The following is a 15,064-nucleotide window of genomic DNA, read 5'->3' as shown; positions in this document are numbered from 1 at the left end:
GAATTGTAGAAATCAATCATCAAAATGCAGTGCCATCCTTGCATCAAACTTGGTGTCAACAAAAATCCCATATATATTTTCATGAGATTGAATTTTTTTTTTCAATCAAATCAAACTATATGTATTAATTTTAAATATATAAATATATATATATATGTTATTATATAATTAGATTAAAAATTTTAAAATAAAAATAAAATAATATTTGATTGTATGATATTCAAAATGGATAGTAAACAAAGTTTTGAGTAACCAAGAGCCTTGCATTCCTTGAGGCTTATCCGGTTGTTGGCCATGATAAAAATCTGAAGCCGAAAACCCCACCAGCGATGATGAAATTGAACCGACGCACTTTTGTAATTATTTTAGCCTCAAAGACGAAGCGACTCTCTAACTGCTTTGCTTGCAGCCTACATTTCTTCAACTACAATGCAATACCGCAAAATCATACACCGACGGGTAATTTTGTAATTTCCAGAATCATTAATTGGTTAATTTTATCTTTGATAAGTTATTAATAAGTTCATAATCTTTACAATTATCTCTTATCAAATAATATTCTTATTATATAATGAGGAGACAGATTCTGACGACCACAGCATGTGCCACATGGAAAGTCCAACTAAATGGTTGATTAATCGTCGTCGGTGATCTCTCCTCTCCTTCATTTCTTTCCATACGTTTACTCCTAAGTTTATTGTGGACCCCACTTTGTATTCTCCTCCATCTGATTCCACATGTTAGCAAATCATACACCCTCCATTCGCTCTTTGTTTTGTTTAACTCATTTATCAAAATCAAATCTAGGAAGATTTTTATTTCCGAAAAAATCCATCGACAAATCAAATATTACGTAAATATATGATATGATTTTAGCTTTATCCGTTTCAACATTACCTCCAAATTATTTTACTTAACCTAATTAACCAACCCCACCACTTAATTATGTCTTTCCCCAATCAAATATCTGTGACAGATGTACGCTGATGAAGCAAGGGCCCCACGTAAACCCCATGTGGTTACTCGCATTATAATTCCCACACACACACTCTCTCTCTCTCTCTCTCTCTCTCTCTCTCTTTCAAAAGCAAAATCCCTAAATACCCAAAACAAGACACGGAGATTCAGAGGAATCTTACCCACAGCTTCTCAGCACAAAGTACAGAGTCTTTCTTCTCTAATATCCCATGCATTGCTCAATTTCTTTATGATAGGTTTGTTTCCTTCTTGCTGTTATTTTAACGTTACGTTTCTTTCTTCTGGTTTTTTTTTTTGACAAATGAAAGGAAGATAATGAAATGTGAGCCTGAGAATATTTTTCATTGTTAATAATGAGGTACAATGTGGTTCTCGCTTTTTTTCGCCTGGCTTTTACTCAGCTTCGGCTGACAGTGCATTCATTTTGGTGTTTTGGTTTGTGATGTTTGTTTGGTCGCTGAGAAAAACGAGAAGAAATGGAAGGAGATGGGAAAATCTTTGTATAAATGTTAATGCCGTGTATGTAGTTATTTTCTATGTATTTTCTCAGTAGGCAAACAGACGGTAGTTATTTATTTACGGTGGGTTTAGTTTGTAATTTATATTGGTAAAAAAATGAAAATGGGGATAATTAGCTGAAAAAGACGTGGCAACGTAGCTGTTTTTTTAAGTATCTTAGAAAACAAAAGGATGAAGTTGCTTTTCCTTTTAATAATACGAAAATTCCTCTTTTAAAAATGTCAAATTAGGGAAAATTAATTACAAAACACCCCTAGATTTTGAGAATTTGTGCTATGTTGGGACTTTTAGAGTTTTAGTTGAAACTATTTTGTCATTATAAAGGAATTTTGTTTATGATAAAAGTGTGTTATATTACTGTATTTTTAGTTGGATAAGGTAAAATGCATAGTAATCCTATCCTTCGATATTATTTCATGTTTACTTTTTGCTGTTACTGCTAGTAAATTCATGTTATGAGTGTTTGTTTTTACTTTAATATGCTATATGTTTTTTTAACCCAGAACTAACTTGTCCTTTTTGCTTTTTACTCAAATTACAATGTGATCAGAGAGTGAAGAATAACATGAGTGATCCTTGGTTTCTGGATGAAAATTTTGATGGCGTCCCAGATGAGTTCTTTGATGATTTTATGGCACATTTTGATTTCCCACTGGAAGATGTCGATCCCGGGGTAGATTGGAATGCAAACTTTCAGAGCCTTGAGCCACCACCCTTGAGTGTTTTGTCTGATTTATCAGCGGTGACAAAAAATAATTCTATCTGGGTGAGTTGTCGTAATCAAAGTATCTTGTATGCATACATAATGCATGTTATTCCTTAACAAAACTTTGCTCCTGTAGAATTCTGTTTGGGAGTGAAATTCTGCTTTTGTGATGAGTGGTAATGGCATTGAATTGAATGAACTTAAACTTTGTCATGATTTGGACAGTAATATAGAAACTTAGAAATGTTATTAAAGTTTGATGACTGATTGTTTAGAATTGCATACTATAGGAAACACAAGAAATTGAAGAAAACTTGTTTGGTTGGAATGCTTTGAACTAGTTTCAGAAGACTGAAAAAAAAAAAAAAAAGTGATTTTCCCTTGTTTTCTGTAATTTTCTACATATAAAATAGTTCTTTGATTTCATATAAAATGAATTTTCGGATATCAAAATCATTAAGCTTACAACCTTGAGGGTTATTTGAATGATAGGCTTGTCACAGGTCCGCCATTAATCGGGCCCTTCAAATTTGAATTTGCTCAAGTAATGTCTAAATTTTAAAAAAAAAAAAAAAAAGAGAGATTAGAACTTACATCTTTTTTATTGTAGAAAGTGGGGGAAAGTAAAATGAGATGTGATTTAATTCTAAGTTTGAGGCATATTTTTGCTAAGCAATCTTTTTTTTTTTTCGCAAAAAAAATAGAATAACATGCTTGGCTGAAAAATTGGTAATGGCTGGGGTTTATGAGTTTCACTGAGGTTGTAACTTCAATTGTAATAATAACTATAGTGGTTTTAAGTTCTTCAAAGCATTTCCACACAGAAGTGACCAGATAATTGCATTAATTCTTCTTAATCATTTCTTTCTTGAGAGGAAAAATACTTTGAGAGGAAGAGTACTTTGGAGAGAACACTAATGTACATTGACTACTTTAGTCTCGCAGAGAAGTTTGTTATTGGCGTGGATCTTAATTGGAGTTACTGGAGATCAGTATAAGGGGTTTAGATGGTGTAAAGCATGTATGATTTACCAACAGCTTGAGTAATTCCTATAAATTACTTTAGTTTATCATAGAGTTTGTTATGGCAGAAATGATATGGTAATAAAAGATTTCACAACAGCAGATGATTATCACACAAGTGTCTGATAGGAGTGTGAAGCTATGAGAAGAAAGATTAATTGTGGTGTACAACTCTTCAGAGACTGTTTGTGTGTGAGATAATGAATTAATAATTGCTCAACATTCTAACCTATTGATTAATCTGTAGGTAGTAGTGGAGGCTGTGGAATCTTATCAGTGCTTGCTTGCATGAATTCCACCTTAATCTTATCCTCAACCTCAGCATTTGTAGGTTGTATTGATATAAGGTGTAACCTTAAGCATAAAATCCAACTTTGATCAATTTATAGTGGCTGTTTGTTACCTTATAACTTATTATAAGCCCATATGGTCTTTTGTCTTTTCTTAGGCATCAAATGAATTTGGGAAACATGTGGGAAGATTATTAGCATAAATAGCTTACCTAAACCTAAACATACTCCCAAATAAACCCGTCTGGTCTAATAGAGTTTGGCTTAGGTTTGCTCACTTGAAAGCAGTTTCTAGTTTGAATTATCTTGGTAAATAGGTGTTCAGAGTCTGTTATTATTAATATCTAATGAGATTATTGCAATTAAATGGTATTAGTTGACTTTTATCCCACAACAATAGGAAATGTTAACAGTGCAACTTTTGCTTCTATCACAGAGGGAAAACCATATAATAATCATGTTTTATTTTCTGTTTTCTTGTTGACCAGTATAAACTTTTCTTAAGTTATAAGTTCCATGCAAATGCTATAATATTTGTTACTGTCTCGTCTAACATTATGTGTGATTGTATTTTATTCTTTTATCAGTATAGCAGATCTCCTCAACCAAAACAGCTGCCAAGCTCTGGTGATTCATCCTCTTGTGGAAGTATTATCCTCTGCAGCAATTCTAACGATGTCAAAGAATCAAAACTTTTCCAAACCTCCAGCCCAGTTTCTGTCCTTGAAAGTAGCAGTTCTTGCTTGACTGAAATTCGAGCATCCATTAACCCTAAACTTGCCTTCCCAATGACAGTGAAGCGCACTCGAAGCAAGCGTCGGCCCATCTCAACTGTCAGGCCTCAGTTTGTGTTCCCTTTCATCTCTCCTGCTTCCTCTGCTTCCGAGGAATACAATCCTGCAACTGCTTCTGACTCAGGGTCAGAATCCAACTCTGAGAAGCCTTCCAGGAAAAAACAGAAAAGGAAAAAGAACCTTACAATGCTCTCATGTTCCAGGGAGAATAAGAAACCTAATTCTCAGCGATCAGTTGCAATTAGAAAATGCACACATTGTGAGGTAACAGAGACTCCACAATGGAGGGAAGGTCCTTTGGGACCGAAGACCCTATGTAATGCATGTGGGGTTCGTTACCGATCTGGCCGCCTACTTCCTGAGTATCGACCTGCTGCAAGTCCAACATTTGTTCCATCATTGCACTCCAACTCTCACAAAAGGGTTCTGGAGATGAGAAACAGGCATTGGCAGTAGACCACTATGTGTGACCAGCAAATCAGGCTAGTAGAGGCAGTAGACCACTGGTTGTGAGGAACTGTGTATGAGCAGATACATTAGAAAATTCATTTGGATAGTTTCTTGTTTAATTATTTCTAGGACAGCAAGCTCATGTTTCTGTTCTACTGTTTCTTATGTTATCCTAGTTGATTTGTTTTGTATATTGATTGGAATAAGAGGTAGGAAGTAGTAGGGACTAGGAGTCTTTGGTGGTGAGCACATGTTTGACATTAGGTAAAAAATGGCAATAGAATGTTTGAATGAGGCAGAGATTGAAAGTTAATATTAGTAGTGACTTCTTAAGCTTAAGCTCTCTAGTGGTGTCTGATGTGCTTGTCCAATTAGTTAACAGTGGACTGCATTCTGAACAAACAAGATGATCATTAGGTCCCTTAAAAGTGTACTCTTTTTTTTTTTATTGTTTATTCAATTATTCTTGCATGCAAACACTTTTCCTGGCATTTTCATATGAAACTCACTATATAGTTTAGCTTGTAATTTTTGGTGGGATCCACAAAAGCTATTTAAAACCACTTATGGGCCGGGCTTAATTCAGCTCAAGCCCAACCTAAATTGAAGATTGAACCCTCTGGGGTTAGTCCAATAGCTTATAGACCCATATGTTCAACGGTGTGTGTATGTGTTTTGTATTATATAACTTGAATATAAACAAATACATCTTATTATGTGATTGAATATTATTTTATCTTTAATTTAAAATTATATAATCATATTGTGATATGTTATTGTTTATACTAAAGTTTGTGTTTATTATTTATGTACATAAAATTAAATTACCGAATGGTCAAGTCAATTGACTATGTTCACAAATCACTTTCCGCTGGTGTAACAAGGTTTAGAGTTACCAGTCTTCGCTGGCCAATTGATTGCAAGACTTTTAACTGGTTTTCCCACAGATATTAGAGTGGCTTTGACACTTAACTCCATTTTTTCGCAGACTTTAACAAACTGGTATTGAAAAACTTACTTTTATCAATATCTTGCAAATTTATTTTTTTTTCTCTTGGCACATGATTATGTATTTGTATGATACCAAACCCATGTGCTACACATCTCATGCAATGAGTCCATATACCAACCTTCTTGCCCTCAAATCATTTCATTACTATAATTTAAAATTCATTTATCAACAGTTTCAAATTAAAGTTACGCGGTGTAGATTTTAGGAGTTATGATCCGACACTTGACATGACACAGTAAACAGTCTTTCTAATCCAACATTCGGAAAGTTGAGTGTAATTTTTTATGAACTTTTTATTCAAGTGTCAAAGAGTTCAGACCTTTTAAAGCAAAGCGGCAGATGCTTCCATCTCATCCATACACGTGGCCTTCATAATTCTTTCGAAACAGAAAGTGGCCTAGCTATGTTAATTTTAGTTTTAAACAGTGTACCTGGGGACATCACGACAGAGATTCCTGGTCTGCTCAGTTTTAAGGGTCCCACTCTTTCCTTGTAACGTCCCATCACATCATCAAGGGTCCACGTCTTAAATCATCAACCCTTTTAAACAATAACAATATTCCATTGGGATCCTGCCACCTGGACTTTGATGAGATGCCAGGCCACCCAGTAGTCAACTTCTACCTCCACATGCAATTCTGTGGGTTGTTTTATAGCTGTCATTATGATTTTTGTAGGGAGAACCATTATTTTCCACCTTAACTAGTAATCGCACACATTATGATTAAAATTAGGGTTGTAATGACACTAAAATGAGCAGATTTAATTAAAATTGTATTTAAAGGAAACGATTTAATTGAAATTACTATTATTTAAGTGTGATTTTGATGATAATCACATTATTTTATTATAGTTTTTATTAAATTATATTATTTTAATATAATTTCTTTTATGTAGTTTTAATCATAATTATGTTATTTTAATATAATTTTAACTAAAATCATATTAATTTGATATGATCAAATAGTCGACAATAGCAAAGAATATTTGTGATGACAACTTTAAATTAAAAAATATATAAATTAAGGATGAAATGTGTAGCATCATATAATTTTAATAAATATTGAAAGTAATTATTTTTGTTATATTCTGAAAAAAAATAATGAATTTTATTAATTGTATTAGATAGAAAATGAGAAAATATCATTATTCAATTTTAAGGGTAACAATAATTTGTAGTTTTTTATTTTTTATTTTAACAATTTGTAGTAATTATTTGTGTTCTTTAATAAATAAATTATAATTTTATTATTTAAATTTTTTAGTTAAAAAGGTAAAACTATTTTGGAAATATGAAATTAGTTGGGCGCATAGAGCGCATGATAGAAGAAAGAGACGGGCACGGGAGGGAACTGTTTTGTCGTAGGCATTGTCAGGTGGGTTGTCGTTTATTTATTATCAATTTGTAAGGAGGAATGGTTGGGTTGGGGACCTACTATTAATCGGCGATGATGTTCTAACAGCTTTATAAATTCATATTAATTAATTCCCCGCCTTAATAATAAAATAATAATAAACCAGATAAATAAATAAATAAATTGTTAAATTTTTTTTTTAGAATCTCCTGCACAACTAAACTAAAATAATATTTTATTATGTGGGTATGAAATTAATTTATCATAATATTCAAATAAATTAACCACCCATTTGATTTAAAAGTATTTATTAATTAGCAATAATTATTTCAATTTTAATTTGGTAAAATAATAGGCTTAACTTAAGGACCATATAATAAAAAAGATTAAAAGCATTCCAAAATTATATATACATCAGATACCCACTACTACTACGAGAGTAGTGTAGCTACTTGGTTAAACTACAAAATTTTTAATTTGAAATTAGATAACCTACCAATTATCTTACAAATGGGTTTGAGGAAACATATTATTATCCTCTCAAGTGGTGGACGAGGGAGGCTTGTTTCAAAGGAGCTATTAGACACCACCAAGGTTTCTTATTTTAAAAAAAAATAATTTATATATTTAAGACATTGAAAAAATCAAAATGAAATTTCAACATCTTCATTAAAATTGGAAAACCATTGTCCAGAGGCAAGTTAAGAGTCAAATTCAAAGGACCACTTAATGGTAAACACATTGAAACAATATCATTTACTTTGGGAAATTAAACCCATAAGATTATAATGATATAGAATAGTTAAGGCACAAGATAAAGACTATATACTATACATGGGTTATGGGTAGGCTTTAAAGGGTAGAAAAATGGTCACACAAATTAAAGCAAAGCATTAATTGGGTTGATGTAGTTTGTCCATTTCAATGTTGATTTTTCACCAATTTTCTTCTTGATTTCGTTTTTATTTAATGTGTCTAAATCACTTTATTATTGAATGTCCATATTGATGTTGTTTCTTTACCAAATTTTTGTTTCTCCCATGCTACTTTTAACTTAACTCATTGTTAATATGGAATTTACCCTAATTCATCCCAAGGTTAAGCCTATTATTGCTACAAATGTTGATGAACTCCATGAAACAATATCACCATAAGAGATATACCTTTTTCCAAAAACCAAATATCTACATTTCAATAAACATTTAATTTAATATTAAGATCAATGGTTAGTCTTTTCTAACCTAAACTATAGTTTTTTTTTTTCTCTTTGTAGTCAGAACCCTCCCTAGTTTGGTCTAATCTTTGAGGTCTAACCTACATTATAGATAGATTAAACTATAAGTTATTCATTATTAGTTATTTATATTAAATAAATAATATTATGTGTATCTAAAACCACTGTATTAGATAACTCGGAGTTTTATAAACGTAAAAATTCTGATATTTCATCAATTTTACTAATCTTTGAGGTTTGACCTAAACTATAGTTGGATTAAACTATAAGTTATTTATATTAAATAAGTAATGTTATAAGGATCTAATTTAAGTATTTAATTAGATATCTATATGATATTTTGTATGATTATAAGTTATTTTTTCTTAATTTAAAATCATTTAATTACATAATGACATATATATTATTTGAATATCTCATTATGAGTTATTTGTGGACAACTGCTAAATAAAATGATATAATAAAAATGATATTAATGTCTTTTGAAATCTTAAAATTTATTACAAGTTTGGTGATAATTTTAATATAAGAAGGGTTTTTTTTTTTTTGTATGGTTAAGTAAATTTTGCGTTAATAGAAGACAATGAACCAATAGAAAGACTCATTAACAATTAAACTTCACCTTGTCTAAAAGGATAGGATAACAAAAACACAACTAAAAGACCTAATTGCATTATTACAAACTAAAAAAAAATCTAAAATCAACTTCTTTATGAAGATTTATCAAGGTTTTTATAAAAATAATGTTTAAAAAGAGAATAAAACAGTCGCTAAATATATCTAACTTTACAAAAAAATACGCCGACTTGTTAGCAATGGACACATAAAACACAAAATTATCTAGATCAAGCATAAGAAGTTTTAGATTTTTCATTTTGCATGGATAGATTATAAAGCAAAGCAAACAACCATAATAGTGTCTTGAATAACTTAAGAATAGCTTACATTTAAAGCATTTCCAAATCAGGGATGAAGTATGAATTTGATGCCAAAATGAAATATATAATGTTTCAGATGATACCAGGCTATGAATCTAGACTGATACCAGTTAAAATGCATTATTCAAAGTTTTTATTATTTTCAAAAAAAAAATTTAAATAAGAAATTCATCTAAAATTAGCTCACCCGCAAATCTTCATGATAAAGAAGCATCGTTATATTTAAATTTAATTAATTATATATATTATAAAGTCTTCAATAATTAGAAAAAAAATAAAAGAAAAATGTTTGCGGGCTGTCTTTGTCTCACCCGAAACTCTTTCTTACTTCATGAACAATGCAAGATACCCCCCTGCCCTTGCCTTTTGGCACTACCCTAATTCCAGTTCATGTGTTTTTGAATATTTTTATTTCAAGAAATAAATATGCAAGAGAGGATGTCGTTTTTGGTTAAAATTGAATGAGTCCATTAACAAAACGACTGGTGAAATAAAAGGCGAGTACTTTCTGTCATCGCTAAGTATAATCAATCAATTCCTCGCCGACTGCACACTAATCGAAAATCGCCCCCACTTTCTTCACGCGCCTCCGTTTATGAAAAGAAAGAACAGAGTGAGTGCATAAAAAGATGAAAGTAAATGTAATGGAAAAAACAGAATAAGTGTCATGTTAATTCATGAAATTACAAAATATTACAAGTCAAAGATATTAATATTTTGAAGATAATTATTTAACACGCTTTCTTCAAAAGACCGTAATAAAATAGTAACAGTTTCTCAGTTCCAGTGCAATGGGCTACAGTCTAACCCTGATTAGTCTAAATAAATTTGGATTTGTTAACCATGGTTACTTTGTCTGGTAAGTGTAACTTTTTCGATTTCAGAGTTATACAAACACAAAATCAGCAGACACAGACTGTGAGATGTTAATAGCCCAACCCCAGCTTAGTTTTCTTATTTACTGTGGCATTTTATCGAGTGGGTTGTGTGTCTGAAACTCGCGAGATTTAACTTTGTTTCTACTTCAAAATCTCGACATGACATGGACATATTTATTTGTCTGGTTTAAGATTTCTCTGTGTGTTTTGTTTGGGCTTGGAGAGAGAAAGTTCACAGTAGATCTGAAGAAAGGGAAAAGATGAAAACAAAAACAAAAGGGTAACGGACAGAGCGAGATTTTTGTTTTTTAGTTTTCGTATTTAGTATACGGGAAAGTAATGGTAAGAGAATCAAAGGGGTTTAAAAGTGTATGAAAGCAGCTGATTCAGTGGTACTGCTGTACCAAATAAGCTGCTACCGTCTGATTCTGATCGCCGATTAATTTAAGTCTTTTGTCCGTGCATGAGAAAGTTAAAGCAGAGCAACTCTGGTTCAAAGACTGCAAATTTGGAAGAATAAAAGGATATTTTTTTTCTCATATGAGTTGTTATGTGTTTAGAGTAAATGTGAAAAAAGGGTTCTCTTTTAAGTGATAAAGTTGCTAACTTGAAAGAGAGAGGGAGAGTAAAGTGTTGAATTTGAAGGGTTTTGTTTTCTGGTGATTTCTGACAGAGGTAAGAAATTAGAGATTGATTTTGAGTTTCATGTATAATTTAACAAGTTTGTTTATTTAACGTTCTCATCTCTTTCTTTTAGCTTTCTTTGCTTTGTTAAATTTGATTCTAATTTTTTTGTTTTCTAAATAACTCACAGGATTGTAGAAACAAAATAAAATCTTCAAGCTTTAAGAGCTTTTGTTTCGGAACTCAAGATACCAGAGAGGCCCCCCCAAATGAAGGAGGTTGAGAAGAGCATTGATCCACAACTATGGCACGCGTGTGCAGGATCCATGGTTCAAATCCCTCCGTTGAACAGTACAGTGTTTTACTTTCCTCAAGGCCACGCTGAGCACTCCTTTGGGCCTGTGAATTTCCCTTCCTCAATTACACCAATCCTACCTCTTATTCTTTGCCGTGTTACTTCACTCAAGTTTCTTGCTGATTCTGAAACTGATGAAGTGTATGCTAAGATAAGACTGGTACCATTACCAGGTAATGAGCTTGATTTTGAAGACAATAGTTTAAGTCTGAATTCTGTTGGGTCTGATTCTGAGTCAGAAAAGCCAGCATCATTTGCTAAAACCTTGACACAATCTGATGCCAATAATGGGGGTGGATTTTCTGTGCCAAGATATTGTGCTGAGACCATATTTCCAAGGTTGGATTACAGTGCAGATCCTCCAGTCCAGACTGTAGTAGCTAAAGATGTCCATGGAGAGACTTGGAAGTTTAGGCATATCTATAGAGGGACGCCAAGAAGGCATTTGTTGACTACTGGGTGGAGCACGTTTGTTAACCAGAAAAAACTTGTTGCTGGGGATTCGATTGTATTCTTGAGAGCTCAAAATGGTGATCTCTGTGTAGGGATAAGGAGAGCAAAGAAAGGGATTGGGAGTGGAAATGACTCTCCTTCCGTGTGGAATTCAAATCATGGAAGTTGTGTCAGCGTTAATCCTTATGGAGGATTTTCAAGCTTCTTGAGAGAGGAAGAAAACAAGATGTTGAGAAACGGAAACATGAGTTTGAATTCTTCTGGGAGTGGAAATCTGTGTGGCCATGGTGGAAGAGTGAAACCTGAGACTGTTTCAGAGGCAGTGGCACTTGCTATGAGTGGGAAGCCATTTGAAGTTGTTTATTACCCCCGTGGAAGCACGCCAGAGTTTTGTGTTAAGGCCTCTTCAGTAAGGGCAGCAATGAGGGTTCATTGGCACTGTGGAATGAGGTTCAAGATGGCTTTTGAAACAGAGGATTCTTCTAGGATAAGTTGGTTTATGGGAACTATATCCTGTGTTCAGGTCTCCGATCCCATCCGTTGGCCTAACTCACCATGGCGGCTCCTCCAGGTACAGGTTTTATGATTTGATGATTGTTTCTTGGTAAAGGTGTTTGGTAGTTAATATTTTTAAGTTGGCTTCTCATTTTTGTTGATTATCAATTTTGAGATATTGCTTGCTTCACATTAAGCTTGTAAAGTGTTTAAATGTCCTTGTAGCCTGAAGTGCATTTCAGCTTTTCAGCCTGATTTGCAAAACTAATGTCCTTAAAATATCAGTTTATGGATATTGTCTTAGGTCTATATATATACACATTAGTAAATTGGTTACCTTAATTGAATTTTTTATTTTCTGGCTGTAATATTTACTGGAAGACTAGTTGTGGATCAGTTTTCTGGAATGACTTCTATGGATTCTGTAGTTATTACTTTTCTTGTCATGACCTTATATTATTTCAAGGTTAGAATATATTTTAATTTGATAGAAGTTGCTTAATATTCCAAATTGTTAGATCTGTCTGGTGTACCTGCTCATTTTTGTTGAGGGAAGTTCATCCTCACCTTGACTGACAAGAACCACATGCATGGCAGTTTACCTTGAGTTTTGTTGGGATATCTTCGTTCTCAATAAATGGCTTTTTCTGGGGACTGAATGGACATTTAATAGACTTAACTACACCTTACAGAAACTGTCAATAACTCTGGTGACAATAAATAAATTCCACATATAATTAGACTTTTTTTGGCGCATTTAATACATATACAAATTACCTTGTCCAGTGTATACTTATTAAAGTTATTTTGGCTATTTATTAAGCATCGTGAAATAAATTCATTTTATAACTACGTATATCCACAAATTAAGATGTCTGGGCAAATTAGAAATGTATGTGCTTCTATCATGATGCTTGTCTGAGTTAAATTGTTGTTTGGAGTTTTCAGTATCTAGATACCATTTTTCTTTGTAATTGGTTTCTGTTTTGGTCCAGTTCATTTTCAAATTATCTGTCTTATATGGTGAATAACTACTTAACCTAATGGCTTATAAAGAAGGCTATTTATTTGCACTTGTTGAATGAAATTTCATTCAATTATGCAATTTCATAAATTCTACCCTGTACTTGTTGAATGAAAAGTCACTTATTTTTTTTAACATTAAATAATGTAATTTTGCCCAATCTCTACTTTTACCGCCCCTGCTTATATCTTATTAATACCTCTTTCCAGGTGACATGGGATGAGCCAGATTTACTACAAAATGTGAAACGCATTAGCCCATGGTTGGTTGAACTGGTTTCAAACATGCCAGTCATCCATCTGTCACCCTTTTCACCTCCCAAAAAGAAGTTGCGGTTCCTGCAACACTTTGACTTTCCCCTGGATGGCCAATTTTCTGTGCCATCATTTACAGGCAACCCCCTTGGGCCCAGCAGCCCCTTGTGTTGTCTACCTGACAACACTCCTGCAGGCATACAGGGAGCCAGGCATGCTCAATTTGGAATATCTTTATCGGATTTCCATCTTAACAACAAACTGCAGTCAGGGCTGTTTTCATCCAGCTTCCAGCGGTTTAATCCACATTCCAGAAGTTCTGATGGCATAGTGACAAACCACACGCACAATAATGAGAATTTGTCTCGTTTGCTAACAATGGGAATTTCCAGTCAGAATTTGGAGAAATCTGATAACACGAAGAAGCACCAGTTTTTACTCTTTGGTCAACCAATACTCACAGAGCAGCAGATCTCTCATAGCTGTTCCACTGGTGTAGTTTCACAAGTTCTTGGCAAAAGTTCATCAGATGGCAGTTCAGACAAAGTGAAAACATCATCTGATGTTTCAGGATCCACACGTGAGCTGCAAATTTCGCCAGAGAAGTCATCAAGTTCTGAAATATTTTGGAGCCGGGGTTTTCGAGTGACTGAACCTGACCTTGATACTGGTCACTGCAAGGTATTCATGGAGTCAGAGGATGTGGGACGAACTCTTGATCTCTCAGTTGTTGGATCTTATGAAGAGCTATACAAGAGGCTAGCCAACATGTTTGGGATAGAAAGATCAGAAATTTTGGGCCATGTTCTCTATCAAGATGCAACCGGAGCTGTTAAACAAACTGGAGATGAACCATTCAGGTATTGTTTGTGGAAATCTGAGTCACAGTATTTTTAACTTTTGCATATTTTTCATTTCGGCTCTGTGAAAACTTCATGAATATTTACATTTGCAATCATAGATGTTGTTAATGACCTTGGTTGTTTGGTTTATTTGATCTTCCACCGTGATGACATTGCAGTGATTTTATGAAAACAGCCAAAAGATTAACAATTCTGATGGGGTCAGGCAGTGACAATGTTGGAAGGTAAACATAATCTTGATTCTTCTTTTACCTCTTTATGCTATCAGCTTAGTTATTGTCAAAGCTAAGACTACATGCCTCATTCTGCGCACTCCTTTACAATATACCTCATTCTGCTCACTCCTTTTCACAAACTAAGGCATGGACTGAACATTATTTTGGACATTATGGGCAAATCATTCACAATGCATGTGAAAGTATTCAAATCTTGTCAACTTACCATTAAACAATCAGAATCGACTGTTCTATTAAGAAGCTTGTTCTTGTCATTAGATAGGTTTAGTGTACTGCTTTAACTAATACAAGTTGTTTTGCAGGACATGGATTAGTGGGATGCGGAATGCTGAGAATGGGCTCAGCACTCCCAACAAGACAGGTCCCCTGAGCATATTCGCATAGTTCCTGCAGAATCTATGCTACATATTTAAGAACATAATGAATGTTCAGAATTATTACTAGTTTTTTAGCTTAATTTGTTTAGGTGAGACAGGATTTTAATCTGCAACTGTTATGATGCCCACTGAATACTTTTCATTTCTTGCTGAATGTGTTTAAATGTTTGACTGGATATTGGTGAATAATGTTATGCCATTGTGTA

General features: G+C 33.4%; 2 protein-coding genes across 5 annotated transcripts; both read left to right on the top strand.

Annotated features, from left to right (window-relative positions):
- Positions 1-1,056: 1,056 nt before the first annotated feature.
- On the top strand, positions 1,057-5,237 carry LOC123198244 (GATA transcription factor 11-like). 3 transcript variants are annotated; one of them, XM_044612917.1, is made up of 3 exons: positions 1,057-1,214; positions 2,048-2,263; positions 4,104-5,237. In XM_044612917.1, the coding sequence occupies exons 2-3, from the start codon at positions 2,063-2,065 to the stop codon at positions 4,764-4,766; spliced, it is 864 nt and encodes a 287-aa protein (XP_044468852.1). In that variant the 5' UTR covers positions 1,057-1,214; positions 2,048-2,062; the 3' UTR covers positions 4,767-5,237. The 3 variants fall into 3 exon arrangements, with proteins under 3 accessions (XP_044468852.1, XP_044468861.1, XP_044468869.1); XM_044612926.1 differs by lacking the exon at positions 1,057-1,214 and adding an exon at positions 1,245-1,336; XM_044612934.1 differs by lacking the exon at positions 1,057-1,214 and adding an exon at positions 1,856-1,875.
- A 4,972-nt stretch (positions 5,238-10,209) lies between these two features.
- LOC123209151 (auxin response factor 10-like) lies at positions 10,210-15,064 on the top strand. 2 transcript variants are annotated; one of them, XM_044626953.1, is made up of 5 exons: positions 10,210-10,852; positions 10,992-12,180; positions 13,338-14,242; positions 14,421-14,469; positions 14,784-15,064. In XM_044626953.1, exons 2-4 carry the CDS (start codon positions 11,071-11,073, stop codon positions 14,455-14,457), a joined length of 2,052 nt encoding a protein of 683 aa, XP_044482888.1. In that variant the 5' UTR covers positions 10,210-10,852; positions 10,992-11,070; the 3' UTR covers positions 14,458-14,469; positions 14,784-15,064. The 2 variants fall into 2 exon arrangements, with proteins under 2 accessions (XP_044482888.1, XP_044482886.1); XM_044626951.1 differs by having other exon boundaries at positions 10,212-10,852; positions 14,404-14,469.

This window comes from Mangifera indica, chromosome 2 (assembly GCF_011075055.1).
Source record: "Mangifera indica cultivar Alphonso chromosome 2, CATAS_Mindica_2.1, whole genome shotgun sequence".
In the NCBI taxonomy this organism is placed as follows: Eukaryota; Viridiplantae; Streptophyta; class Magnoliopsida; order Sapindales; family Anacardiaceae; genus Mangifera; species Mangifera indica.
The sequence above is the reverse complement of the archived record's forward strand: the minus strand, read 5'-3'. Positions and strand labels throughout refer to the sequence as shown.